This window comes from Falco peregrinus, chromosome 1, assembly GCF_023634155.1.
Source record: "Falco peregrinus isolate bFalPer1 chromosome 1, bFalPer1.pri, whole genome shotgun sequence".
In the NCBI taxonomy this organism is placed as follows: Eukaryota; Metazoa; Chordata; class Aves; order Falconiformes; family Falconidae; genus Falco; species Falco peregrinus.
The window spans coordinates 111,444,784-111,472,285 of NC_073721.1; the positions used below are offsets into that span (position 1 = coordinate 111,444,784).

Genomic DNA, 27,502 nt, shown 5'->3' on the forward strand with positions numbered 1-27,502 from the left:
TAAATATGGTGTATAAGTATTATTATGCATTGTTAAGGTACCTAGTCTTAGTTGAACAAGATAAACCTCAAATTACTCCATCCTAGAGTTACTTAAAAACTAACAGGTAGATTTTTGTGTTCCTTTTTTCATAGTGGGGAAAGTGGTGCTGGGAAGACCGTAGCTGCTAAATACATCATGAGCTACATCTCCAAAATTTCAGGAGGTGGCCCTAAAGTACAGGTGAGTTGATATAGGGTAATATTGAAGCATAAACATAGTCTAAAGATTTCCCTCAGAGGCAGAATGACAAAGATGTGTCTTGGCAGACGCCAGCAGCCCAGAGGCATTCCGCTGGGGAAGCTCGTGGGTGAGCAGAAATACGTACAAGCCCTCAACTTGTATTGAGAAGCCACTGAAGGGACGGCGAACTGCTCACTCGCAGATTGCTGGGCTGCCTCTGGGATGGAAAATCCACAGACCCAGAATCATCTCTGCTAAAAGTTTTGTAGCTTTCATGCTGGATTATGCTTACAATATTTATTTATATTTTTTTTAAGTGCCGGGGGTAAAAGGTACTTTAATTGCTGTTCTTGACCAGATTAAGAAAACAGCCAGTTTCCTTTTGGTAGATGTGTGGGGTTTTTTTCTCCTGTGTTGGCATTCTGTTGAAAACTGAACTGGCTTTTTGGGGTTTTATTACTTCCATTGAGTCTCTGATTTGTATGCATATGTCAGAGAGCCAACAGCAGGAACGTCATCTTGTTTGACGAGGTTATCTATTAGAGTATCTGAAAGCTAGCTGAAACAGCAAAGGGTTGCTTTTGTTAATAACTTTACTATGGAGGTCTGCTCTATTTATCAAAACCTATTAACTAAAGCTAATTGAGTGAATTAGCCATAAAAAGGCCCTAAACGATGTTACAGTGTCATTCATTGACTGACAGGCAGTAGTGGGTAGGCAGTAGCAGCTTTTACCAGTGTGCTCTTTTGGAGTGCTTATTGGGTTTTTTTGCTTTATTGCAGCCTGATGTTGAGTGTATTCTTTCTGTTTAGTTTTGCACAGCAGTGATACTGGGAACACTGCAGAAAACAGTTCAGTAACAAGAGAACGATGCAGAGAAAGTGCATTGTTTTATTTTTGGAATAAATGTAATACTTCATAAGTAAATACTTTGTTTTATTTAAGAGTCCAGCTTTTTGTACAGAATTAAAAAAATATTCTTAGTGATTACAAAGTAACAGTTGAGGAAGTTGTTGAGTTACCTTGAGCATTTCTTTTGAAATAAAATTCTATCTTCTTTTCACAACCTGGCATGCATTGGGTTTGTTCCAAAGCTAGTATCTTGTCCATGTTTCCAACTCCTGGGATCAGCTAGAGACAATAGTAACAAACTTTATTGCTTTCTAGGACAGCTAGATAGCAGCAGCATTGATCCTGAAACAGGTTGCTTAAGTGCTTCCAGGTTCCTAAATTTCATGCTGCTCTGACTTCATTGGTTGTGGTTCCAGACCCCTCAAAACACTTAAATGCTCATGTGTAAGAAGGAAATTGTTTAAAATCAAGTTGATGGAAAAAACAGATCAATTTATTGGTTGTGTTCCTTGGCAGAACAGTGGACAGAAGGTCTAGCTTTTAGCCTCGGGCATTTTGTTCAATTTTGTAGGATTTTCTTCAAGAAATAGGAACTAGAAGCTCTGAATTCTAATACAGAATTAGATTCTATACCTTACATGATCAAGAGGATTTCTTACAGATGCAGGCTTTCTTGCTTTTTTAATATGTAATTTAGGTGTCATGGTGTTTTAGAAAGTCTGTAAGAACTTCAAAAATGTCTATTTCTGAATCTCTATTTCTCTTGTTTCCTAAAATTTTAGCATGTTAAAGATATTATTCTGCAGTCCAACCCTTTACTTGAGGCCTTTGGGAATGCAAAAACTGTACGGAACAACAACTCCAGCAGATTTGTAAGTCCTTCTGCCTTAGAGGTTACTTTATTCTTTGAACTTCTGTGCTGTTACAGAGACAGTATTCAGGAGTATAATATAAATTGTCTACAGATGACGTAAATCTAAATAAAATATAAAGAGTGTTTTAAAACATAAGGTATGTGTTGAGAGGTCTCTCTCGTTCTGTATAGGTTACACATTTGTTTCTCTTAAGAGTATGTACTGGTCACTTTTTATTTATAAGTTGTTCAGTCTGCAAGAAAATAGCTTTTCAGCAAAAAAGTGGCCAGTTTTTCAAATATGTATATTATATACAGTAATACATGTTTAAAAAAAGATAAAATAAAAAAAAAATTGATAGCTTTCTTAAAAATAGACTAAACCATCCTTAGGAGTTGTTTGATGGAAATGTCTTTACTAATATGTACAGGAAGTAGGCAGGAATTATTTTCAATCTGTCATTATAAAATAGTCAAGATAATATTGCTAAATGACTGTTCACTAGAAAAGATACTGCAGGTTCTGTTTTTAAAAGTTACGCATAGGCTTTACAAATTGGAGATTTGTTCCTCAGCCAATGTGAGTGCTAATGCAGTTCGTGTCTCCCTGAGTGGAAAAGATGATTGCTTTACCTTGCCTCCAAGCAGAACGCTGTGTTTGCTGTCGGTCGTAAATCTGTGAAATGTTCTTCCTGTAGAGGTGAGCCTTATGGCTTCCTTTATCCTAAGGGTCTCAGCAGTGAAAAGAAGCCACCGACTTCCCCTCTACACTTGCGTTAACACATGACATATTATCCTGAATCTAGTGCGGTGTTAAGTGCAGAAAGAAAGAAAGAAGGAAACGTGATAGTTCAGGAATCTAAGCTTAGGTTATACCTTGAGGCAGCTGTGTCGCTGCATCCATAAAGATTAAATATCCCCGTAACCTTCCTTGAGATATGGTACAAGTGCCTGATTTCAGCTTTGTATTTACTAATACTTCAACACCTTAAATTATTTATTGCAGGGGAAATACTTTGAAATCCAGTTTAGCCCAGGTGGAGAACCAGATGGAGGGAAAATCTCCAACTTCCTACTGGAAAAATCTCGGGTTGTGATGAGGAATCCTGGAGAGAGGAGTTTCCACATTTTTTACCAGGTCAGAAGTGTATATAGGTTCTTTCTGAGTTACTTAAAATATCTAGGACCAGTGTTCCCTTTTGGTTGAAAAGTCATTCTCGACACAGTGAGGTTACTGAACACATACTCCAGAAGTAATCTGGATCTCACTGGGCAGCTTGATAGGGTGTTAAGGCTCCATCTAACGTAAACCTACCTAGCCGCCTTTCAGCTCCAGAAGTACTTCAATAAAGGCCTTGCTTGAAATTCACTGGGAGCTCCCATATGGAAAAGTCCAGAAAATAACAGAAAAATGAGAACCTTCCAACAGATCTCTTTTTAAACTGGCCTGTATAATTGTACCTTCTGCTTTGGAATTCCATAGCACAGCTGTGAAAGAGAGCTTTGATTCTTGGTTAAGTTTTCTAGGACGTTTAAGATACTTATTTGTTGAATCCTGCAAGCATCCTCGCTTGGTTTTGTGTTTCAAAAAGGCTTTTCTGGCCTTCGCTGGTCCTCGACATGCGAGTTGCTTATCCGCTAAGGGCCATTGATCACCCTGCACAAAACTAGAGTAAGGACAGTGTGCTGTCGTGACGGTCAGCAGCTCCACGTGGCGTGGAAGTGCCATTGCCAGGATGCACAGTGGAGCTGGAGCTGCTCCAGGAGCTGTGCGTTCCCTTCCGAGGTGTATGAACAATTTGCACTGTCCTGCCGATTTTCCTCTGTGGCTTGGAGAGGCTTTTTCACCCAGGGGTTGAAAGACTATGGGGTGTTGAGTATCCTCTTCTGAGATTAGTTTGTTCATTCCTTCCTGTTGCAGCCCTCTCTGGGCACGATGGCGTAGACTTTGCGTAGGTCTGGGCAGCCTCTCCTCTGGCTTCACAGGGAGCCCAGGAACCTTTTTTTTTAACTACTCTCTTATTTATTCTTGGCCTTGTTGGCCTAGATGATGTAAAGAGGGGCGACTTGAGCCATGCATCAAATAACATAGTATTGGAGCAGTGCAAAACTTGCTTAATATATGCCATGGAGGGCATAAAGGATGCTTGGCCTCACAATTAAGGCTACAAGTACTGCATTCTTTGTATGTTCTTTCAGCTCTCCCTGCCTTTCAGTAGGCACAGAAAACATGTTCCTGAGGATTTAATAAATATATTGCAGAACAGAGAACCCACTTTGCCTTATCATTATGAGGTAAAGATAACGAAAGGCGTTCAAAGCACTGTCTTTGCTTTTTATTAGATGTAGAAGTTAGAATTGAAACACGCCTGGGAATGGGAATCTGGTCTTTTGGGTTAAACAATTCCCAGAACACAGGAAGGACACGTACCTGGCACGGTGCTATATACAGCCATACCTCTCCCAGTAACTTCAGGCTCAGTCAGTTTCTGAACTGCTTCATCTCTGCTGAAGATCTTTGTATGATGCCTAATTTGGGGATTTTTATTCTGCAGCTAATTGAAGGGGCCTCCTTGGAACAAAAAAGCAGTCTTGGCATTACCAGTATGGACTACTATTACTACCTGAGTCTCTCTGGGTCCTACAAAGTTGATGACATCAATGACAAATCAGATTTCCAAGAAACACTGGTGAGTTTTTTACTCTGATTTGCACAGTGGTGGATTTATCTTTATGTCATTGCCCATTTGTAGCAAAGACATTGATGTATTAATATGGGGATGAGAAACTAATGCAGATATAACTTATTTTAATGGTATTTTACCCTAAGGAGGGGGTATGTTACACTGAAGCGGTCCTATGCTGCAGCCTAAGAATCCTGGCAAGATACTTTTCTAGAAAGGAGTTTTGTTTTCTGTTTTTTCTTTTTTCAGAACGGTGCAAATTTAATGAAATTTAATTGAGTGCAGAAAATCTGCAGTAGGAAAAATGTGAAAATGCAAGCACAGTGAGGAACTTCCATTAGAGGAAAATATAAAAGTGTGCCCTGTTTTAGCTGAATTCTCAGCAGTGACTGATCTCCTGTGCATATTTGAAACAGTGCAACTGAAAGGCTGGAGAAAGGGACTGAGAATCATGGATTGTAGAGCGCTTTATCCAGTGCTGTTGCCAATTCATTGTGTGACCTTTAAGTCATGTCAACTTTCTGGTCTCCTGTTATTAGAAATGTAATATTTAAAATAAGCATATTAACACATCTCCTTATTTATATACGTAGCACATTTAAAGGCCTAAAAAAATATTAAAAATTAAATAATTACTGTTGTATTCTAGCTAATCTGATATTTTAGGAAAACAGTTGAGCAGACATTCTATAAGTTACCATGTGCTCTAGACTCCAAAACCCAATGTTGTTTTGGATTATTTTCTAGTAAGTGGCTGAAATTCACAGTTTAAGCCAGACAGACTGTGCTGCTTTTCAGAATCATTGAATACAGCTTCACAGTTCTTAGTCTGAGTGGATAAACTACAGAAGGAATAAAGTCATTGTCTCTTAAGTTCATTGTTTCCCATTTTGCAATGAAACTACTTGTGACACTTAAGAGCAGGTGCTTGTTTTTTTAGTAACTTTCATTTTCCAGAATTTATTTTGCTAACAGATCTTCTAAATGGTGTAGATACTTCTGTATGTAAAAACATGCTGCAGTAGGACATCTGGTACCTTTTGAAACTTCAGTGCAGGCTGTAATGAAATTTACCTACCTTAGGCGTTTGAACTGTTTTGAAAAACTTGATTTTTTAACATCAGAATTTTAAAAGGACTTTATGACAAGAGTCACCGAACAGGTTCTTCGAGTCATTTTGGTTTTTTCTTTTCCCCAGCATGCAATGAGTGTGATTGGGATCTTTGCAGAGGAACAGGCACTGGTGCTGCAGATAGTGGCAGGAATACTGCATTTGGGAAACATCAGCTTCAAAGAGGTTGGCAACTATGCGGGAGTGGAGAGCGAGGAGTGTAAGTACCTCTGGAAACTTAGAGCAGTAGCAGCGGGCTGAGGCCCAGGTGGCATAAGGTGAAGGGCAATCTCAAGCTGCTTGTCCACAGTCTGTCACTTCTTATAACGCGAGACTGCTAATCGAGATTCTCTTCCAAAAGCAATGGTACCGACAGCCCTGTTTTGCCTTGTACAATGCCACTGACTGAACAGGAGTGCAGTTTTGCATTTTGAATTTAAGAAATCCTTTTCTGGCCTTTGAGTATGAAATTACAGAAATGGTGAGAAATGCTTTCAAGCAAACTTGAACTCTGCTCCTTTCAGTGCATCAGCACGTGTTCAGAAAAACGCCTGTTTCTTATGTGGGTTGTCTGACCTCACTGTCATGTGAAAGCAGCTCCCAGCGTGTGGAGTACCCCCAGTCTCAGGTACACAGCACTCAGGCATGCACATATATATATGTATACGTATACATACATGCATCCAGAAGAGGTGCCTTGAAAACAGAAACTCAGAGTGGAATTGAAAAGCAGAATTTACCTACTACAGTTATGTTCCCTGTCTCAAATTTCACAACCTGTACCTCATTATTAGCTACATTTACTGTGTTATTATTTATTTCCTTATCCACAATACACCGTCCTTGCATCTTTCACCTCTTGTTGCTGTTTTGTATCAGCTAGGCCCACATCAACAAGTTGTTTAAAAGCTTAATGGATCTTGAGTTTTAAACATTTTTGTCACGCTTTATACCTTGCTGTTGATTTTATGCTGCCTTGACAGTTTAAGGACAGAGTAGATAAGCACAGCCTATGTAGTAGCTTATACATATCTGTCTGTTCTCTTAACCCTTATTTCAAAATAGTCCTTATGTTTAGGAAAACTACATTTGTTCAGTTTTAGATAAGTTAAATACGAAGTCTCGTGTGCAGTCAACTTCCCACTCACCTGTATTAGTACTCTCCTATTTGTTTTAAGACATGGGGAAATAAAAATTACTAATTTTTAACCTTAATTTGAAAGAATAGTAAGTGAACCCAAGGAAAAACATTTTGTGGCATTTTATACGTACAAAGAAGAGTATAGGATTTTTGTATATGCCTTATAATTCCAAAAGATCTACTGTGCTTCCATTTAAATCGTAGTATTACATCTTCCAATGAAATGAAGACATTTAATAGCCAGACATGGTAGCTACAGAGTGCTTTACATCAAAGAGTAACGAACTGAAAAGACATGAGTTGAAAATAAGTTGGTAAATGTGAATGCATCTCTATGATGAGCCATGTACACCATATTTCTGTGGTCAGTGGGATATAAATATAGACGTTGTGCGTGAATAATACATTGAAAAAACCAGCAGATAGAATGAATATAGAACTTATAAACATACTGCATTTTAAAGAAGCCAGAGAAGAAATAGCAGCGTCCAGTACAATTTCTGCATTATGAAGTTGAAAGTTGGGTTTGTTTCTCTTTTCATTAATCCTCCCCCTGGTTTACTGTTTGCCCTAGCCAGCTAAACAGTACAGCATTTACAGCCTGGATAGCCACGAAAGATAAAACACAATGAAAGACCAAGACTGGCAATGATAGTCATACTTTGTGTAAGTCTGAAGTAATGAAAAGTTTAAGAATTTGGTCAGTAGTGTTCTTGTTATTATATAGCAAATTGCAGAAAAACAGGCAAGGGCCATTCTTCAGGACACCAGAAGCTCTAGTCTCTTACTCTGAGTCAGAATCAAATCTGTACAGACCATTCTTGACAGACATTTAGACAAACACTTCTTCAAAACTGTCAGTGGCTACTATCTGTTACAGTGCTTGATTATATTAGTAGTTGAAAAAAGTTCTCATTATTTATTCTAAATCTTCCATGTTGCAAATCATGCCAAACTACTTGTTCTTTCCTGGATGCAGAAAACAATTTAAACCATGCCTCTTTTACTCTTGCGTTGTATTGGAAGATTTGTTCTACACTTGCTGAAAACTGATGAGGTGAACCTAGTCTTTTTCAGCTTTTCTTCACAGATTGTATTTAAAACTGTTACACTCAACATTACTGATTACTCTTTGAGGATCAGCTTTTTTCGATTTCTCAATTAACGTGTGTGTTCTGCTTTATAGATGGTAACTTCATGGTCCCTAACTAGGGAAAATGATCATGCATCTTAAAAATGTGAAGTTGTATCAAGTCATATCCAGCTGTTTGCAGTAAATCATTCGCACTGAGGAGTTTTTGAGCTATACATGGTTCTTACCATTATACTATCTTCATAAATTCTTACAGTACTACTGACTAAACACTTATTCTGGCATCTTTACAGTATATGTGAGCATATTTGGTCTATAATTACCTACATTCTTTTCCATTTTAAAGCATATGATGTTTGACCTTTTTGTGTGCTGTTCTTCCCAGTGATTTACCAGAAACGTTGCCATTGACTCAGCTTTGGTTAGTTGTGTGGCTCCTAGTATGCTAGGGTAAATTTAATCAGCTTCCTGATGGTACTGCGTCAGATTTCAGAAAGCTGGTGGTTATTTGCAGTTTAAAAAAAAATAAATTGGATTAATGTACTGAAGGGTTTAGCGAAATCATGCTGTGATGTTACAGATGTGTAAAGCACAAGTGGCTGCTGCCTTGGAGATTGGTTTACATCCTCCCCACGCCAGTAAAGTAGATCTGAAAGGAATGGAACATGGAAGAAACACTGTCAGGATTATGTGATCTAGCAGAGGTGCAATACCAGCCCCAAGAGTTGCCCTTGGGGGCTGTTTCCACATGCTTTCAAGCAGTTTCTTTTTTCCGTTCCTTAAGGTGTGTGACACCTGCAGCTAACATCTGCGCCATGTGCTGAGAATGCAAAAAATACTAGACTTGTAGCTGCTTATTGCACAGATGCATTTTTCTGCTTTACTTTTAAACAAGGGAAACCAGAATTTGCAAAGTACTTCCAGAATAAGGGATTAAAAAACCAAAACAAATTAAATGGCAAGGTAATTGAAAACTTTTTGCAATATCTGAACTTAGAAGAAAGGGAAAGATATTAGGAAGGAGATAGCATGTTCTTTATTATATTTTAAACGTTTTGTGCTTTTGCAAAGGATTTTCAGTGCTGTCAGTTCTATTTAATGTGTGAGCTCTCTGTTTTATTTCCATCTCCTCCAAGAGTGATTTGTTTGAACTACATAGTTCAAAACTGTGACCTAAGCTAGCTGACATGTTTGAAGGACTGAAGGTACAGAAATAGTTGGCTATTTTACTTCAGGGTGGTTTATCTTAATTGAAATTTATGTAAGCAAAGATTTGAAAATGTCCTTGGGGAGCTTAGAGAAATTTCAAAGACATCAATCCCTCTTTTTCTTTTTAAGCTGCATGCCCCATGAGATTTGTTAGTGCTGATTGTTATTAGAGATACAGCTTTTTTTTTTTTTTTTCTTTCTTCCCCTTAATTCTGTATTGGTTTAGTTTGTAAGTCATAATCCCATCACCCTGATCTTTCTTGCAGTTTTGGCTTTCCCTGCTTTTCTCCTGGGAATTAATCAGGACCGCCTAAAGGAAAAACTGACCAGCAGACAGATGGACAGCAAGTGGGGAGGCAAATCTGAGTCCATTAATGTAACGCTAAACGTGGAACAAGCCTGCTACACCAGGGATGCACTCGCCAAGGCCCTTCATTCCCGTGTTTTTGATTACTTGGTGGACGTAAGTTTGATTTACTGGATTCTACTGAAGTATCAAAACAAGTACAAGTACGCTAGGAATGTTCTTTGCGGTGCTTTTCTTGTCCATCATTTCTTTCACCCAGTACGTTTCTTTGCCTAAACCTTAGCAGCAGCATTGAGCAGTGCAGTGGGAGCATGACCACAGATATTAAATACGAGGCACTGATTATACGACAAATGCTACACTTCATTTGAAGCAAATGAGCTGTGCTTTCAGCCCTGCATTTGCTCAGTCTCCTGCAACAACTATCCCATATGATGCTTTGACATCTCCTTCCTGGCAGCATCCATACACCTCTGAATCTTACGTTCTCTTACGCAGTTGTACTTTTTCAGATGAGCAGAATTAGTGGGTTATGGTCCCCCGCTTTCTTACCCCCGGCTCCCCCTCCTGCAAAGAACCACTTCAGCATGCCGATGTTGTGGCATTTGAGCAAATGGTAAAACTCCATTCTCCGTGCTAAAGTAAATGAGACCCTAGGCTGGGCTGGGGGGGTAGAAACCTTACCTCTGGCCAGGGGTGCTGGGTAGGTGACACAGAAGTCCCCTCTGCGGTGGCGCTGCTAGTGTCTTGGAAGTCTCCTCATCAGTGCCTGTGCCAGCACTGACACTGCAAAGCGGAGTTATACAGAAACAGGTGAAAAGATTCACGGTACCATCTGCAAAATGCATCAAGTATCAGGCTGAAGGCTGGGGGCTTTTTTTGTTGGCTCTTTTTCTTTCGCTGAGGCAGTTACACCAAAGGGGAAAGACTTTTACAAATGGTAGATCCAAAGGCTCACTGACCTGGAAAGCAGGATAGTGTACTGTTCATTTCCTAGCTGTTAATAACACTTTATTAAAGTGAAAGTAAAATACCCTATTACATATATTTGTGTTCCATTCAAATATGTTTTCTTTGAAGAAACCCATTATTTCTATGTAAGCATTTAAGGAGATATATATATCTTTTAAATATTATAGACTGTACTTTGTTTTATGTTTTGTTTCTGTTTTGTTAGTCTATTAATAAGGCTATGGAGAAGGACCATGAAGAATATAACATTGGTGTCCTTGACATTTATGGCTTTGAAATATTCCAGGTAAGGCAATGCAATACTTGGGATTGAGCTGATCTAACCTGGGAGAGTTTCTTGTTGTTTAGAGGGGAAAAAATTTAAAACAGGGTAAAAAAAAAGTAATCCTGTGGCCAGAATAAAAGCAAAAAAACCCCAACCCAGCCTCCTGGACACTGAGTTCTCACTGGTAATGTCTTGCTAAATAAACACAAAGTATTGAAGAAACTTCAAAGAAACTAGGTCATTGACCTTAAAAGAAGGATCCGAGATTACACAGAATGACTGTAAAGTCAGCAACCCATCCATCATTGACAGCGTTTCTTTGAAGGCTATTGCCAGCATAAGAACAAAGAATTACTGTATATAAAGCACAAGACTAATTTTTAAATTGTTTCCTTTTCTATAGAAAAATGGTTTTGAACAGTTCTGCATCAACTTTGTTAATGAAAAACTACAGCAGATTTTTATTGAACTGACTCTGAAGGCAGAACAGGTAACCAGACATTTATTATGAATTTGTAAGTGAGCTATTGCTTTTTCAATGGGTGGAAGAACTTGAGGTTTCATCATCTGCTAACAATAAAATTTTCCTTGTTAGGGAAGACAAAGAAAATAACCCACCTTTGTTGTTGGCTAACCCTAAAAATGTAGACCGCATCAGCTGCATTTATTCTGTAATAGGGCGGTACAGAGTGAGTCCACGATACGGTGTGCTAATGCAGTCATATGATTCTGCCCAGACATCCTGCATGTTCTGACTCACTGGCAGAAATGGAAAACTGCAGCTTGGTTCCATCCCTCTGCTTTCTTTGGACATGACACACAGTGAAATGGGAATACTTTCCTTCATTTCCTCCACCCCCCCGCCCCCCTTTTTAAAAAAAAATATATAGATGAATGAAATAGATTACTGAGACAAATGCAGGAATACTTCTGAAGGTATTTGCAGCGCTCTGCTCACAGTCTTACTGCAGAATCTCACTTTAGATGAATGTGAGCTTCTGCAGGGGAGGGCAGACAGCGTGCAGCTGAGCCAGCAGCATTGTGTGCGGGATGAGCTCAGCCCTGGCACCAACTTTATGACAACATTTTCAAGAATGCACATACACCATTGCCTTTGTATAAAAGTAACTGATCATTGCACACAAATGACCTGCTAAGTGTCTAGCTGAACTCCTACGTATGCGACTGAGTGGTCAATGTAATCAAATTTTAGTATGGTTTTCTCCCCCCAGTCAGTCCCTAGATACCTTTATGGTTCCAGTAATTGCATGCAGAAATGGAAAGTGGAGCTGCGTCTCTGTTTCAAGTCCATTTCTAAATGTGTGGTTTTGGGGTTCTGAGCCTTGTTATGCCTGTCACAATTTTTAAAATACATGAGGGTACAGAAGCTGAGGCGCACTGCTGAGAGACTGTAAATGTCAGTTCGTTACATTGCAAAGTGCTTTGACAATAAATGTACTGATGAAATATTCCTGCTCTTCTCACTAACTACTCAAGGGCTCTGAATGCCAAAAGAATGTGGGGAGAGCAAAGAGGGATCCAGATTAATCTCTCAGGTGTAGAGAGCTGGATTTACTGATGATTGGGGTCATTTCTCCCACCTCCCCCCATACACTTCCCAAACACGAGCAGTGCAGAGCTTGTGTGCACATACCCATTTGTAAATCTAGTGCTACGTTCACAGTGCAAAGGAATATTTGCACCTTTCTTTTTACTTAACAGGAGGAATACGTGCAAGAAGGAATTAGATGGACACCAATAGATTACTTTAACAACAAAATAGTCTGTGACCTTATAGAGAACAAAGTGGTAAGTATTTAGAACAAACAGATGGGAAAAACAAGAAGGTTTTTATCTAAAATATTTGGTCAACTGCTTTGCTGTCAAGAACATTCACAGGAAAATGCAAATACTGTTGTTCAGTTACTGAGTCATACTAAACCTATATATAAATCTTACATAAGATGTCTTAGAAGAGCTCTAAGATATGTCATCTAAGATACATGTTATCCACGATATCGACCAAAAAGAGAACCGTAAGATAGCATGATTGATGCGTGACTAAAGAATAGAATGATGGAAATTAAAATTTTATCCACCTAAATTTATCATGAACATGACATATTCTACTGTACATCAGATAAGGCTTTCTGTGTCCTTGGGAGATGTTTTCCAGTTTGGGGAAGCTACAATACCAGCTTTCTTTGAGGTACTGTCACCAAATTAAGCAGAAACAAGTGAAGAGGAAGTATTAGAAAGTGTTGTAGAGAAAAGAAACGGTGTGTCTTTGCTCCACAGAACATTCTGCCTTTTAAAGTATGTTCTGATGTGGGGTGACAACAAATGTTGAGTTGTCCTTTAGGACACAAATAGGTTGTTTTTCAGCTAATTCTTTGTCCTCAAGTAGGCCAGATAATTTTAACAGTAGTTCAAGTACTATAGTGACTTGTGCTTGAATGTGCGTCAGATTTTGCCCATCTCCCATCTGTATCAGGATAACGAGGAAGAGGACAGGATTTCTGTCACAATCTTAAATATTTAGCTCGGAGTTTGACAAAATACAGCATGTGAGTTTTAAATACTTACCTCAGACAAGGCTTATCTTTTGGTGGAACGGGAAAGAAGATTGCCTTGTGAAGGAATCAAGAACTGAAAGGTTGGGCGCTTCGGGGTTTTAGTTTTTGGTTTTTTAAAACAGCAGTGTTTTCCCCATCATTTCCCACTGTCATTACCGTTACAAAGTGCCATCTCTCCTTAAATTATTTGCATGCTTGTGTACAAATTAATCTCTACTGTGAACTCTGCTGACTGGGGGGAATTCCTCCTGCAGTGACTTTGCTCTAGTGTTTTTGTTGCAAAGATAATTTTCTGTTGAGGGGGAAAAACTGGCATCATTTTTTCCCCCTCACTTTTGCTCTTTTTGTTATTCTTCTCCAATGCATTAGAATCCCCCCGGGATTATGAGCATTTTAGATGATGTGTGTGCCACAATGCATGCGGTGGGAGAAGGAGCTGACCAAACACTGCTTCAGAAACTCCAGATGCAGATTGGGACTCATGAACATTTCAACAGCTGGAACCAGGGATTTATCATTCATCATTATGCTGGGAAGGTAATGGAAGTCGTCGCTGAATTCTGCATAGTGTATTTATAAAGAAAAAGAACAGTAGGCGGGGGGAGCCCTGTAGGTGGCTATTCTGGTTTTTAAATAGCCAGATTATCTCAGGAGACAGTGTCCTCCTCCCACAGCGTAGGGAGCTTGGAACAAACATGCCCCAACATATGTACCCTTACTTGGGAGAGCGGAGTCAAGGCCTTGTGGCGATCAAACATGCTAACCAGAACTTAAGAGTAAATGTAATAAATAAATAAATGCCTCTAGTGTTTTATTAATTATAATCTTAATTGTTGGTTACAGTAGCAGTAAATGTAAAGAATTCAGACATAAAGATGATGCTTAGGTGATGATGTACCAATAAAACTGGGAATATAACATACAGTTCTATCTTCTTTGGGTATTTTTCTTAGGCTATTCATGATTTCCTGCAGTTGTAGTTAATAACAGTATATACTCTCACTATGCAAAAAATTTTCTTCAATGAACTTCAGTATTAAATTCATTTGTGTCATATTCGATTCACTAGCTCCATAACAGTCTTTTTCACTGAATTTAAGTATATGGATGAAATTCCTTTATGTTTGTTTTGAAAGAGTTAACTAATATATGCAAGGATTTAGTGATTGGCATAGTATCTTGAAGTTATACCAGACTAAGCAAAAAGTTCAGAACAGCTACTGATGGGGACAGAATTTAAATTTTCTTTAATAATTGGGTTCTCAACTTACCACAAACAATCAATTTCCACCTTGGCCCAGGTATCTTATGATATGGATGGATTCTGCGAGAGAAATCGGGATGTTCTTTTCATGGACTTGATTGAACTCATGCAGAGCAGTGATTTGTACGTAAGCAAAACTTGCTTAAAGCTAGGAATAACGCGTTAGTTCAGATGGATGCAGAGGGCCTGGCTTCTCTGCTTTGCAACTTGTGAACTTACTTGTGTAAAAGTGGAAATAAAACATCACTGCAGTGGAACTGTATCACTTCCATTGTATTGACCTTCATTTTCTGCAAATCTGAATAAGTAAGGTACTGCAGTGTCAGGATCAAACGGTATAACGGCCACCGTTTGTTTGGCCTCGAACAAGGCCATCAGTGAGTCAGCATTCTCTCAAAGCAGGCACTTGTTTAATGTACAAAGTAACTTTTTTCTGTTTGTTATGTATTTTAATTAATTGACGCTTACTTTTTAAGAATTGCATTATTCGAGTCTATAGAAATCAGGTATCACGTCTTCCGAGGCTCACTAAAATAGCAAGGGAGCTCTGTGAGAAATGAAGCTCATGGAAAATACTAATCTTAAAATAGATTTGATATAACTCCAGATTAATAGAAATAGCTATTTATATTCTGTTCAACTATCAACTTTTACAGCATGTTCCTTGACACTCCTGCATTGAACTGTCTCTCTATGTCAACACTATTTTATTAACTCTTTCCTAGGCCTTTTATAAAGGCTCTGTTTCCTGAGAATCTTCAAGTGGACAAGAAGGGCCGTCCTACCACTGCGGGCAGTAAAATCAAAGTATGTCTAGTTTTGCTGTGTTAGTATGTGCATATATGTGTGTGTGTTTGGATACCTAAAAAAGAAAAGTAGTCTTTGCTGGTTTTTACTGTCCAGACATTTTTAAAGATAGATATCAGGAGGCTCTTGATTGCAAAGTGATGCATTCAGCTGTTAGAATCACGTCTTGCCCAGCATCGCTGCTCATTAAATGTTTTGTTCAGCTGCATTCTGCTGCAGTGAATTTTCCAAATGAGCAATTGATGGTAGCGGTAATAGTACTTGCGTGTGCATAATGAATGAGTCCCTTCACTCAACCACTTGATGTCCTACAATTAACTACAGATAACTGGTCTCTTTGTAGCGCAGAAATGCAGCGGGGCCTGATCCAACAGCCACTGAAGTCAGCAGAAGTCTTTCTACTGACCATAATGCGAGCTGAACAAGGCAGCAAGTGTTAGAAGGCGAGCATCTTTTCCAAGACTGGTTGTAAAATATACGCTTAGATGACACACTTGCAGACTTTGCAGATTGATATTTTACCAAGCTCTTTCCCCACATTTCACCCTGGTAGTCAAGTTCACCTGATGCATTCCTTTGTCACTCCGTGTTCTTATATAATAGTTTAAATACATTAAATAGCTGGAGGTAGTGGTGCCTTCTGTTTACTTATAAATTTTTCATGAGGTGCATATTATCCCAAGACACTTTGGTTGTTCTGGAGAAAGACCAAAGTCAACTGGATCCAGTCAACTGAATCAGCAGCAGATGGTTGGTAATTTTTAGAGTTCTCTCACCGGTTTCCCTGTTCAGTTCAGATCCTGTTGTTTTCCCTCAATTTTACAGAAACAAGCAAATGACCTTGTTGGCACCCTGATGAAGTGTACGCCCCATTACATCCGCTGCATCAAACCAAATGAAACAAAGAAGTCTCGAGACTGGGAGGAGAGCAGGTATGGATAAGCAGAGCATGTGATGAGAAACGGTGCTAATAGGCAAAAAAAGCCGCACAAATTTGTAATTTGTAATCGTACAACCAACAGACAAACAGAACCAGATACTCTAAAACCTTCAGGAACGAAATGTGGCATGGCCTCTCCTGAACTTTGAAGATAAGCTGTGGTCACTTGGTCTAAATCAGCAGTTCGTATGTGCAGTTCTTAGCTTTTCTCCCATCAGTTAAGAATAATCAACATCTGCGTAACAACACAATTGGTATATTACTCAGTTTTCCACATAGAATTTGCACACCAAATACATTATACATCAGTTCTGACTGGTGCTTCTGATAACAGCTTCTATTGGGTAGCTAAAAAGCCAGCAGGATGTCTGTATCTGCTTTTATGCATCAAACTTACCAGAAGTCTCTCTAGCCAAGAATATAGAAGGTTCCTTTTTTACTTCTTGACTTTTAACTTTCATTAGCCGGCTCTTTAAAGAGAAGTCATTAGAATATCATATCAGGTGGTTAGATGGACATTAAAAAGATGTCTGAGTCATCAGTTTGGTTTATCACCTGTGGTTTAAGGCATCTTTAACCATGCAATGCTTTATAGCATCTTCCTAGTATCTGAAAAAAGATAATCTTTTTTTTTTTTTTTTTTTATTTTATTTTTGCATGGAGGTAGGGGATCAGTATGGTGTGTATACTATGTGAGGTCTTAATAATAGGTAACATTTATTACTATATACCAAATACTTTTGGTATTGGTAAAAGTGCTGATAAAGCAACTTTTTTTTTTTTTTTTAGTTTTTTGTCCTAGTGAAACAACTTGCCAAGTGTGATAAAAAGCATTCTTGATGGCACTAGCACCCGGGCAGGACTCCCTTCCTGCCATTTGGCATGCCGGTGGGTGCACTCACGTGCGGGTGTAGAGAACTTACTGCAACCACAGTTGGGGCTGCCCTTGAAAGTGTCCTTCAGTAAAGGCAGACCCCCTTTCTCTAGCTTTTTCACCCCTGAAAACCCTACTGCGCCACGCTTGATTTTCCTCTGGCACTGGGGACCAAAGGAGGAAAGTCAGCAGTCCTAGAAAAAGTATGGCTAAAACTTGCGACTGTAAGTTGAGGGGCTTTAAAAATCGATCATTTACATATTGGGAAAGAGGCCTGTTATTGTGGAGGGTGTTGCTAGGAAACCAGTGAAACATGCAAACAAAAACCCAGTCCTGAGAAAAGGCCAGCTTCCAGGAAACCCCTTTTGGAGCAAAAATGGGCACGATTTCTTCTTGTGTTCCCATAGTGAAGGTGATGCTTGTTATCAGTAGCTGCTGCATTTGCCACATGAATTACAAAGCATTGTATACTATCGAACTCAGGCACAAGTGGAGGGAGTTCTTACAATGGTAATCCTTCATCCCTGTTTAAAATTCCTAACATTCTCTCCCATTTCATCCTGTGATTTCCCATATATTATATCGGGATCTCACATGGGATACATAACGCTGTAGCAGTTAGTGACATGTCTGGGGAAAAGAAATTTATGTGCATATGACAACTGAAACTGAAGATTAATTACGTTGTTTCATAATTTTACTGTGAGGAAGTTCTGTGTTGAGGAAAATACAAAACATAAGTGATTTCATGTGATATTCTGCTGGATGTTGGTTTAGGGGTTTTTTTGTTTTCTTCTGTGGTCACATAATGCTGTATCATACACATGCTGCCATAGTATATCTAATTTGCTTACGTATCTAGTGTTACTAGATGGTGAAAGTGTTCCTGAAAAAGGAAAAAAAATCTTCACAAAGCCTGTCTTTCTTCATGCTCGCAGAAGCCATGTCACTCCAGCTTTGTACTGCTGTTGAATAATTCCAGAGTATTTAGCATTAAAACATAGACCTTATGTAATATCTAAACCTTGTATAATACCTTAGTTATTCCAAAAATTAGGGTGTTCTTGAAATGTGTTTTTGTTTAGGTCCTGGCACAGCCACTTGGCCTTGTATTCAAAATTGCTGCATTAGCTGAATTCCCAGACCCTGACCTGCTTGAGGTTGATGCCTGGAGGGAGATTTTCAGTGTGCCTTTTCTCAGAAAGAAAAGGAAAAAAACAGAAAAATGTCTCAAATTTTCTGTTGCTGGACACTAATACTGGCACGACAGTAAGAAAATGGGAGTAATACTGTTGCTGCAGTGCATTATTCCAGATGTGAACAGGAGGAAAAGCTATAAACAGGAAAATGTATTTTTGTCCACCAGCTTTCTACTGTACCAGAATTTTTGGAGTGGGTACAAACTATACTTTTTCCCTTGAACACAGCAAGATGAAGATGTGCAGTATTCTTTATTATAAGCTAAAAGGGCAGTATTCCTCATCATTTAGCAAAATACTTCTCATAAGTGTTCTTTAAAAAAAGGAAATAACTGAAGGGCTTTTGTCATTTGTAGCATGGGATTTCAAAAGTTTTTTCCCTTTATACTATGAGTCATGTGAAAAGAATGTCTCAAGCAAAAACCCAAAATCAATGGGCAGTACACTTCGTATTGAAATTTAACATTTCAAAATAGCTAGAAAAATAACATTGAATTAACAGTTTTTCAAAATTCTTCTGTGAAATCAGAGAAATAGTAAGCCAAACAAAACAAAATGGCTCCTTACAGGTGCACTTTTTTGATTATATGTAAAGAAACACTCTTTTATATACTGTTTGTTAAACGTGCAGGACTAAAATCTCAACAACTTTTATATTTGACTGAAAGCTAAAGCTTCTATAATTTGCCCTATAAAAGAACAGCAACAGAAGCCCCTTGACACCACATTGCAGAGTTAAAAACTGAAATTGCCTCTTCCAGCCACATGACTTAGATGAGGAAATTAAGGAAATGCAAAGGAAAATTGCAGGAGTCGTGCATTAAGGAAGCTAACTGAAATTCTTCAATTCGCCAAGCGTTAAATAGGAGACTAACAGGACATGTAAGAAGGAACGTTAAATAAGGTACCGCAGCTCCAGAAGGAGGAAAAGGCACCAAAAGGAAGCTTTTTTTTTCTTTTGCTGTTTTTCTTCTTTGAGATTCAGGGGGGGACATACTTGCTCCCTGTTGAGAACCTTAAATAAAGGCATTTTGGTGAGGGAACTGCAGTGGTGTTGGGATGATGTTGTTTCAGTTCCCAAGGGCAGCAGAGTCCCTCCACTGCCATTAACACTTTGTGGGACTGGTACCAGCTCAGTTTTAGTTTGTAACCAAAGCACACCACGAGGAGCTTAGCAGGCATGCTCCAGCCAGGCATGTGCCTGTCCTCAAGCCCTTCCTTTGCAGCGTGCTGGAACGGGGAGGAATGCTAGCTTTTCGTAAATGTACCGGCCTGGCTTTCTGCTTTCTGACCCTTTGTGTAATGAAAGGTTGGCACGTGGGGCTTTTCCCAGCCATCAGATGGGGTCCATTCTCCAGAACAACCAAAGCAGCACTACTGTGTGCTACTGCCGATGTTTGAGCGAGGTAAAACGCGTGAAACCGACAATGAAAGAACATGAAACTATTTCCTACTCCCTTGGATACCAGCTGTGTAATTGTGTAGGTGATAGTTCCTTGGCCTTTTATGGGCAACAATATTAGTTAAGAAATTTATACATAAATTAGTTAGGAAACATGAAACTAGGAAAAAATGTTAAGGTAAACTTGTTGCACGTTTCAGTAATGTCGTCTGCCTTCCTTGATAATTTTTCCTACCGTGCAGCGTGCATGGCAATGTACAAGAACAAATTCATGTACCTGTGCATGAATTTGAGAAATCAACACTCTTTAAATGTGATACGGACTTTTCAGAATACCTCATTCCACAAATATGCAAATAAAGTGGATTGTAAATCTTGCATTGTTTTTGTCCACAGGGTAAAACATCAAGTGGAATACTTAGGTCTGAAAGAAAATATTCGAGTAAGAAGAGCTGGCTATGCCTACAGGCGGGTTTTCAAGAAGTTTTTGCAGAGGTAAGGTAATACTCAGAAGTATTACAATATAATTGTTGATATGATGATGAGGAAAACAAGAAGTTGCAAGTTTTGAAAGCTTCCAATTTCCCACTTACCCTTTCCTTTTTCCTCATTTACCTTGCTCACGATCTAGATTACACAGAAATTTGGAAGTGTCTTAAAGGCTGCCTTTTGTGTCTTTGAAAGTCTTTTCATTTTTCTTTAAACCTGCCTAAGATCTCAGTTCTTTTTGTAGTGCTGTGAGAGGGTTCCTCAAAGTTAAAAAGAGTTATGCGAAGAGTTACGGGCTGCAGAGCCTGGAATCTTGAGTGCCTAGCTGCTAGCCTTTAAAACGTTACTGCTCCAGTTCTCCCAACTCTTCTTTCCCAATGACAGAAGATAAGTAAAGAAATACATGCCTGCCATTCAACCATTGCAGTGTGACCAGTAACCTTAGCTTAAATAGCTTGTTATATCCTTCCACTGGTGTTCAGACAGCTGGGAATGGTTACAACTCAAACCACTGCAGCTGCTCACTGACTGAAAGCCAGAGCTCTGTAAGACCAATCCTTTTTTCAGGGTCTTAGGACCAGCTGTTAAGATGATTAACTACCTCCACTAGCTAATGAAATCCTCTTAAATAAGAGCAATTTCAAGATTTGTACAACATTCAGCTTCTGTTTCTCAGAAAATTGAGACATACAGCTAAAGAATTCCCAAACTGGGGCATTAGATTACAAATCAGCCTTTGTTGGAAGTCTGTTGCCTTTGAGAATATAAAACACAAAACCCAATCAGCTGTTGCAAAGGAAGGAGTATAATTAATCAGATGGCACGGAACAAAGCCAATGGTAATACTTCACGATAACACAGAGAATGTTCTAATCATCTAGTAACAGAGAGACCTAAAATATCAGAAAAGTAGGGACTAGATTTTCATTACAGAATAATTTTAAATCCCTTTTTCTTCATGATCTTCAAGCCCAGACATGTAAACGTGAATATGCTTCAGGTTGGATTACTTCACAAAACCATCGCTGAGAGTAACAGTGTATTACACCTAGCCTCCACGGTTCTTGCACACCGATTGTAAGGGCTGTGCAGGTCTAGAAATCTGCACAAAGGCAAGCTACATGGTCCTTCTGGCAGGTGAATAGATTTCTGTACTTCACGTTATATGTGGAGATTCACAGGCAGTCAAAACCATTATTTATGGAATTCATCCGTTTGTTTCGAATCAGTCTTGTTAAATTGAACATTTTTGTTATAAGTAAAACTCTTCCTGCAACCTTTCCATTCACAGTTCGCTAGCATCCAGAACAAGCTCTGTTCTGACACCCTGAGTCAGTGTGAGTAGCAGGGGCTGAGGCATGGGATGGAGAGGAAATGCATGCTCGCACACTTGTTTTCCTTGGGCGTTCCTTGGCAGCTCCATAGAAGTGGAGATTTCTGGGCTGAATAGACTTTTATGTACAACATTTACATTTGCATGCAAAAAGCCACAGTCACTGAAAAGGCCTGTGTGTTTCAAAGCATAACCAATGTGAAAGCTGAACTCCATGCTCCCGTATTTAGACATAGGACATAACTGCTTACTGTGAATTTATAATTTATTTTTTTTTTGGGGGGGGGGGGAGTCATGATTTGAAATTTTCAGAAGCATTTTAAGAACACATTTATTACTTGTGCTGAAATCCTCTGTAAGATCAAATCACACAAGCTTGAAAAATCTAGATATTTGGATAGTGATATAACCAGTTTAAGGGGAAGCATGCACAAGTACATTAGAGGAAAGGGCTGATTCTAAACAGCACAATGATGGAATTGCCACGTTATAAAATTGTGAAATACTTAATTGGTGCATGTTATAGAATAACCTGTTTCTTCTGCCATGTAGACTTGTCACACTAATGAAGCGTATGAAGTTAGAATTTATGAAAAAGGAGAATTTCAAATCTGTTCTTCTTTTGTACCCGAGAGCTTTGCTTGTATTAAAAGGTCTTAAGGCATGGTTTTTCCCCATGCCCTCCTTTATAACTCAGAAGATGTAGGAAAGAATTTGTAACATGCTGAAATGCAGTGTCAGATTCTGTGGTAGCGGTTTCACATGCCTTTATTAACATCAGCTTCTTTACATTCAGACTCTTAGACCCACCTATACAACTATACTGTTGGTGGTACGTGATAAACCTGCAAAAGAGGCTGTTGATTAAATAAGCTGGGAGTCACTTTAACTTAGAGCATCTTACTAGGTTGCATGTATTTATCCCATAATACTGATAAATTACGTAAATATTTAAGTGTACACATTGTCTGTAAACATAGATTATATATGTGTATATATATACATATAATATACTTCTGTATTTAAGATGGCATAAGACCTACTTTGTTACACCATCATGTACCTGAGCATTTGTTAACTAGGAATAATTTGAACATGAAAACATCAGTAGACCCTTTTGAATCCTACTGAATTATTCATAAGTTAGCTTTCTCTTTTCACATACTTGCTATTTAGAGGTGTTTGGGTTTTGTGATACATTCCTTTTTAACTGTTTGCTATTTCTGTTTGCGTGGTACTTGTAATTTAAGTTGCATGACACTGTTTCTGCTTCCTGGCTGGATAACATTTTAGATGGGACAAGAATAAACATTCCCTTAAGGAATTTTCTAACAATTCCTTGTGTGTTTTTGAGAACATCTTATTAGGAGCTGCCTAGATCTTCTCAAGAAACAAGAACTTGGGAATTACAGCAAACTGAACTCCATAGTTTATCACTTTTTTCATTAGTTGAATGTTTTACTAATAAGCATGATTTAGTTTATATAACTCAGTTACACTTAAGGCATTAATAAAAATTGTCACAGTAATAGATTTGGGGGAGAAATTTGTCACAACACATTTAGCTGTTCTCCAGTCTCATTGTCAAAGGAGTCTAAGTAGCTGCTGCTAGAGAAGTTACTTATCCGCGGACATGCCGAGGCAGCTAGAGCCCATCGGTGCTCCTCGGTGGGCAGTGAACAGCGAAACAAGGCAGCTTTGTAATTCAGCCTGGCAGTTCCAAAAGCCCAAATTAAGCCTGAAAAAGCAGACGGTTTAAGTGGGGCTGCAACCTGGCATCAACCTAATTTTCAACACTTAAAGGGAATATCATGAGACAGAAGACTGCTCACCTCTCCCTATCAAAGACGTGTTACTATAGCACTTCCCTAGTCGGTTCCCAGTGTTCCTTCTGGGTAGCACCAGCATCACTATGTCTTCCCTCTTGCACCAGGGGCCAAGCCAAAGGCTTTCTGGGATAACGCCAGGAATAGCTCCTTGCTAAATGCAGACCAGCTGTTGGACAGGTGGGTTAGGAGCATGAGCTGGCTACTTGCTTAGAAACAGAAGAGGCCTTTGTAAGACAGATGAAGGCTGGAGTGGGAAATGGGCCACGTGCTTGGGAACGAACCTAGAGTACCGAGGGTGTAGGTACTTAAATCTGGACCATAAGTCATTGCTGGTAACTAACCTTGTCCTGGACTTAAGGAGATCACGCACAACTGTCTGTAACTAACTACTGCAGTTACCAAATAGTAACCGAGCACCTGGAAATGGGAGACTCCTGGACACTGTTGTCCTCATTGCAGTTGTTTGGTCTTGCTAAACAAGTAATATCTTAATACTGTGCATCTTCCACACTTGGGCTTTTTTTAAGTCCTGCTGAAATTGCCAGCTCTCACCTTGGGGTAATGCTGCCGCTGCTGGTTGCTGTCAGGTTTTAATCTCTTCTCCTTGGTGGTTAAGGTACGCCATTCTGACGAAAGCAACCTGGCCTTCCTGGAAAGGAGAAGAGAAACAAGGCGTGCTCCACCTGCTTCAGTCAGTCAACATGGATCCTGACCAGTACCAGCTTGGGAAATCCAAAGTCTTCATCAAAGCTCCTGAGTCTGTAAGTGTGGCAGAACATGAGTCTTTATGTATGAAACTGTTGTGCTGCGATAAAAGGCTCAGAAGCCGAGCGTGCCTGCTCAGGTGGGAGAGGCGTAAGAGTGTAAGTCAGGCTGGGCAGGTCTGTCACAGGTGCCTCGAGGCTGTACCGGGGTTCTGGGCACTTACAACCGGCACAGTACAGAAGGACCCTGTGTGATTTTGACACTAATACAGGGACCATCAAATACATCACGAAGAGGAGATAGGATATGAAAATGCTTTGGTGTCACATTGCACATAGTGACGTTCCATCAGAGAATCTGTCATGTGAAGGCACCTCATGGCATGAAGACGTATCTATGACCGTTGGCCCAAGAAAATGGGTCTCCTTGGTACAAGAACTCCTGATAAAAATAGAATAGCCCCCAGTTATAGTAAGGGGGGTATCTTATGCATGATTGAGTAAATCAATGCTCCCAAATGACTGAAATCCCACTCAAAGAGAACATGAGGGAGGCATCAGAAGGCTGGTTTTACCCTGTGGCTGCTAAACTGCACAAAATCTGTTGGAAAAGAATTTTCTAAAGTTGTCAATGAAAAAACCATGCTCTACTCATTGTCATGTATTCCCTATTTATCAGAAGCAACTGGGTTTAGTTTGGTAGCAGTTGAGCATTAGGTGGTTTCTTGGTGCTCTACCTGAAGTTACATATCAAAATAGAACACTTCTATTGCTGCCGTTTTCCTTTGCAGAAACTGTTCTTTTTCTCTGTAGAGCAGCAGTAATTCAGGCAATGACACTGCTGTGCCCAGTCACATGGGAAGATACCTGTTAAAGAGAAAAATAAAACTCTTCTCCAAGTCATAATAGAAATTGTGCGGTTTCTGCCATAAATAGGGTAAGGATTTCTCTGTTTAGGAATAATGAGACTTTACATTCCTGCCATCTGAGACATGTTTCTATAATAAATCATACAGTATTTAAGATGTTATTAGAATTTCTGTAATAAATTAGAATTTCTATAATAAATCATACAGTATTTAAGGTTGTTAGAATACTTAGGTGCACATTGGCAGAGCAGGAAATTCTAGTATAGGATTAATCCTACTTAATTATTGCAAGCAGCACCTTAGCTAGCCGGTTTAATGAAGTGTGAGCTTTATTTGCCTTCCTCTGTAGCACAGGCCATCATTTATTTCTCAAGATTATTGGGGAGTTTGTCTTGCAAATTCAGTGCAGTAGCCTTGGACATTAGCAGATGTCTGATACCTCTTCTTGTGGCGTTACAGTTGTGACTTTTAGTCCTTTACTGACGACCTCAAGTATATTATAGCACGGTGGTGGGTACACATTCTGGTCGAGCATCTATTTGAATTAATACAGACAACCTAGTTGCTTGTAATGACAAGGAACCAGAATTGGTAATTCAAGCAGCATCTTCCAGTTTCGTGTTCGTTGTCTTACACTGTAAGCAAACCTGATTTTCTTGTTCTCACTGTGAAATGGTTTGGCATCCATGCCATTCATTGCAGTTAGTTACAAAGCAAATACAGTCTCAGTTTGGGAGACAAACAAGCAAAGAAACCAAAATAATTCACGTGATGGCTGTTTTCTTGATGTTATGCTACTTTATAGATAAGTAAATCCAAAATTTTAAAGTATTTGTTGTTTTCACTTTTATGTAATAAATCACATAAGGAACTGTCTTCCCCAGCTGCTGAAATACCCCAGTTTGCACCTCGTAAGAGCACAGATTTTTCAGCAGCCATATCTTAACAAATGTGGTGGGTCTTATTCCTGTTTTGCTCAAAGAAAGAAATGAAATCATCTGCTGGTGTCCGTCATCTGTTTAATAGCCAGGCGGCAAGTGCTGAACCTAAGATGGATGAATCTAACGCCGCTTCACTCTGAAGTGGCCAAAATGTTGAATGTTCTGTACCCCAACATCATGTGCTGTTAGTTGTTTCCAAGAGGGAGTTGTTTTCCAGTGGATGCATGTTCTCTGTCTGACACAGTTTTGTAACACCTGGTTGCATGTACATGCATTTAATGGCACGTCTGTGAGTTTTACCGAGGGATTGTTCTGCAGGTTAACCCGACATGAGGTTGACTGGAAATAGTAAAGCTCTTTTGGGTTGCATTTTGATTTGCTTTGAATTACTGTGTACGTTTTCTTTAAATGAAAAGCCATGAAATCCATTTTTAAACATGTACTAAAAATAGCCTGGGTCTTTGTCATTTTAAGTTGAAAATTCTTCTGTGAGCTGAATATTCTAAAGCTTGATTTATATCTTTTAGTATCAGAGACAGTCATCTAACATTTATATTACTAAAGTATTGGCTAGGATTATGTTACCTTCGAGAAAAATAATTTTTTGATGGGAAATGAGAATTTTTCTTTCTGCCACCAAAGAGAGCACACCTGTTGTGGTTAATCAGATGAAAAATGCGTGATTTGCTTGGGAGTGTGAGGGGAGGCTTTACAATATATATTTTAGAAAAGAATTTATGCAGTATTTTAATTTTGTAGCTTACAAACCATGTTTTAACTTCCTCAATTGTGACCTTCTACTGCAGGTGATAGACTGTTTTGCCTTGTGATTTTGCGATTAGCATTATTGTTAGAGAAATAACTGGCAAGTGTTCACAAGACACTACATCGGTATTGTTACCGTAACCGGAATTGCTGAAGGGCTTGGTCATGCCCCTGCTGAAGCTGAGCAAGTTTTTGCATCAGGAGTGCTCATGCCTGGGTGCTGAAACCCTATCTAGTGCTCGTGTGTTTGTGAAGAGGTATTTTTTTTCTTTTTAATAAGTTTGCTGTAGATGGAGAATTGCCAATGGAGAAATAAATTTTATGGGTGGCAGAAAGGAGACTTCATTATTTACATTTCCATCAAACACCTGAATAAATAACTGTACAAGAGCAAGTGAGGTTCTGCGGAAATGGTTTGCACTAGATCAAGTTTCCTTTTTAAGATCAATGTGAACGATAGTATTTTTCAAGATTTGCATGGTTTAGGTAGGGCAGCAAATTAAAAAAAAGGATCCTAAAGTCCAGGTTTGCTTCTCGATATACCTGGTTTTACTAATTTTATCTCTTGAAAAGAGCTAGAAGAGAAGTCCTTATGAATATTAAGTACACAGTAAAGGGAAATAATATGCAACAGTCATGTCAGTGGACTGATTTAGTACTTGAATTGTTAGCCAAATGCTTGTGCTTCTGATGACACAAGAACACATTTTACTAAACTTAAAGTATCTAAAATGCTATAAGTGAAATATGCTGTATCCTACGTAATGGTGAAGTTGTTCTAATGCATTACATTTACATAT

The 27,502-nt window shown here is 39.1% G+C and overlaps 1 protein-coding gene across 1 annotated transcript in view; it reads left to right on the forward strand.

The window, feature by feature from the left end:
• The window catches only part of MYO1E (myosin IE), a 92,947-nt gene that overhangs the window by 45,089 nt on the left and 20,356 nt on the right, over positions 1 to 27,502 (forward strand). The window contains 15 exon segments of the mRNA XM_055808054.1: positions 135 to 222; positions 1,858 to 1,947; positions 2,935 to 3,066; positions 4,484 to 4,618; positions 5,811 to 5,943; positions 9,433 to 9,629; positions 10,651 to 10,731; positions 11,114 to 11,200; positions 12,433 to 12,519; positions 13,656 to 13,823; positions 14,588 to 14,673; positions 15,276 to 15,357; positions 16,183 to 16,289; positions 20,169 to 20,267; positions 24,040 to 24,184. Of these exon segments, the coding sequence (XP_055664029.1) occupies positions 135 to 222; positions 1,858 to 1,947; positions 2,935 to 3,066; positions 4,484 to 4,618; positions 5,811 to 5,943; positions 9,433 to 9,629; positions 10,651 to 10,731; positions 11,114 to 11,200; positions 12,433 to 12,519; positions 13,656 to 13,823; positions 14,588 to 14,673; positions 15,276 to 15,357; positions 16,183 to 16,289; positions 20,169 to 20,267; positions 24,040 to 24,184 (1,717 nt within the window).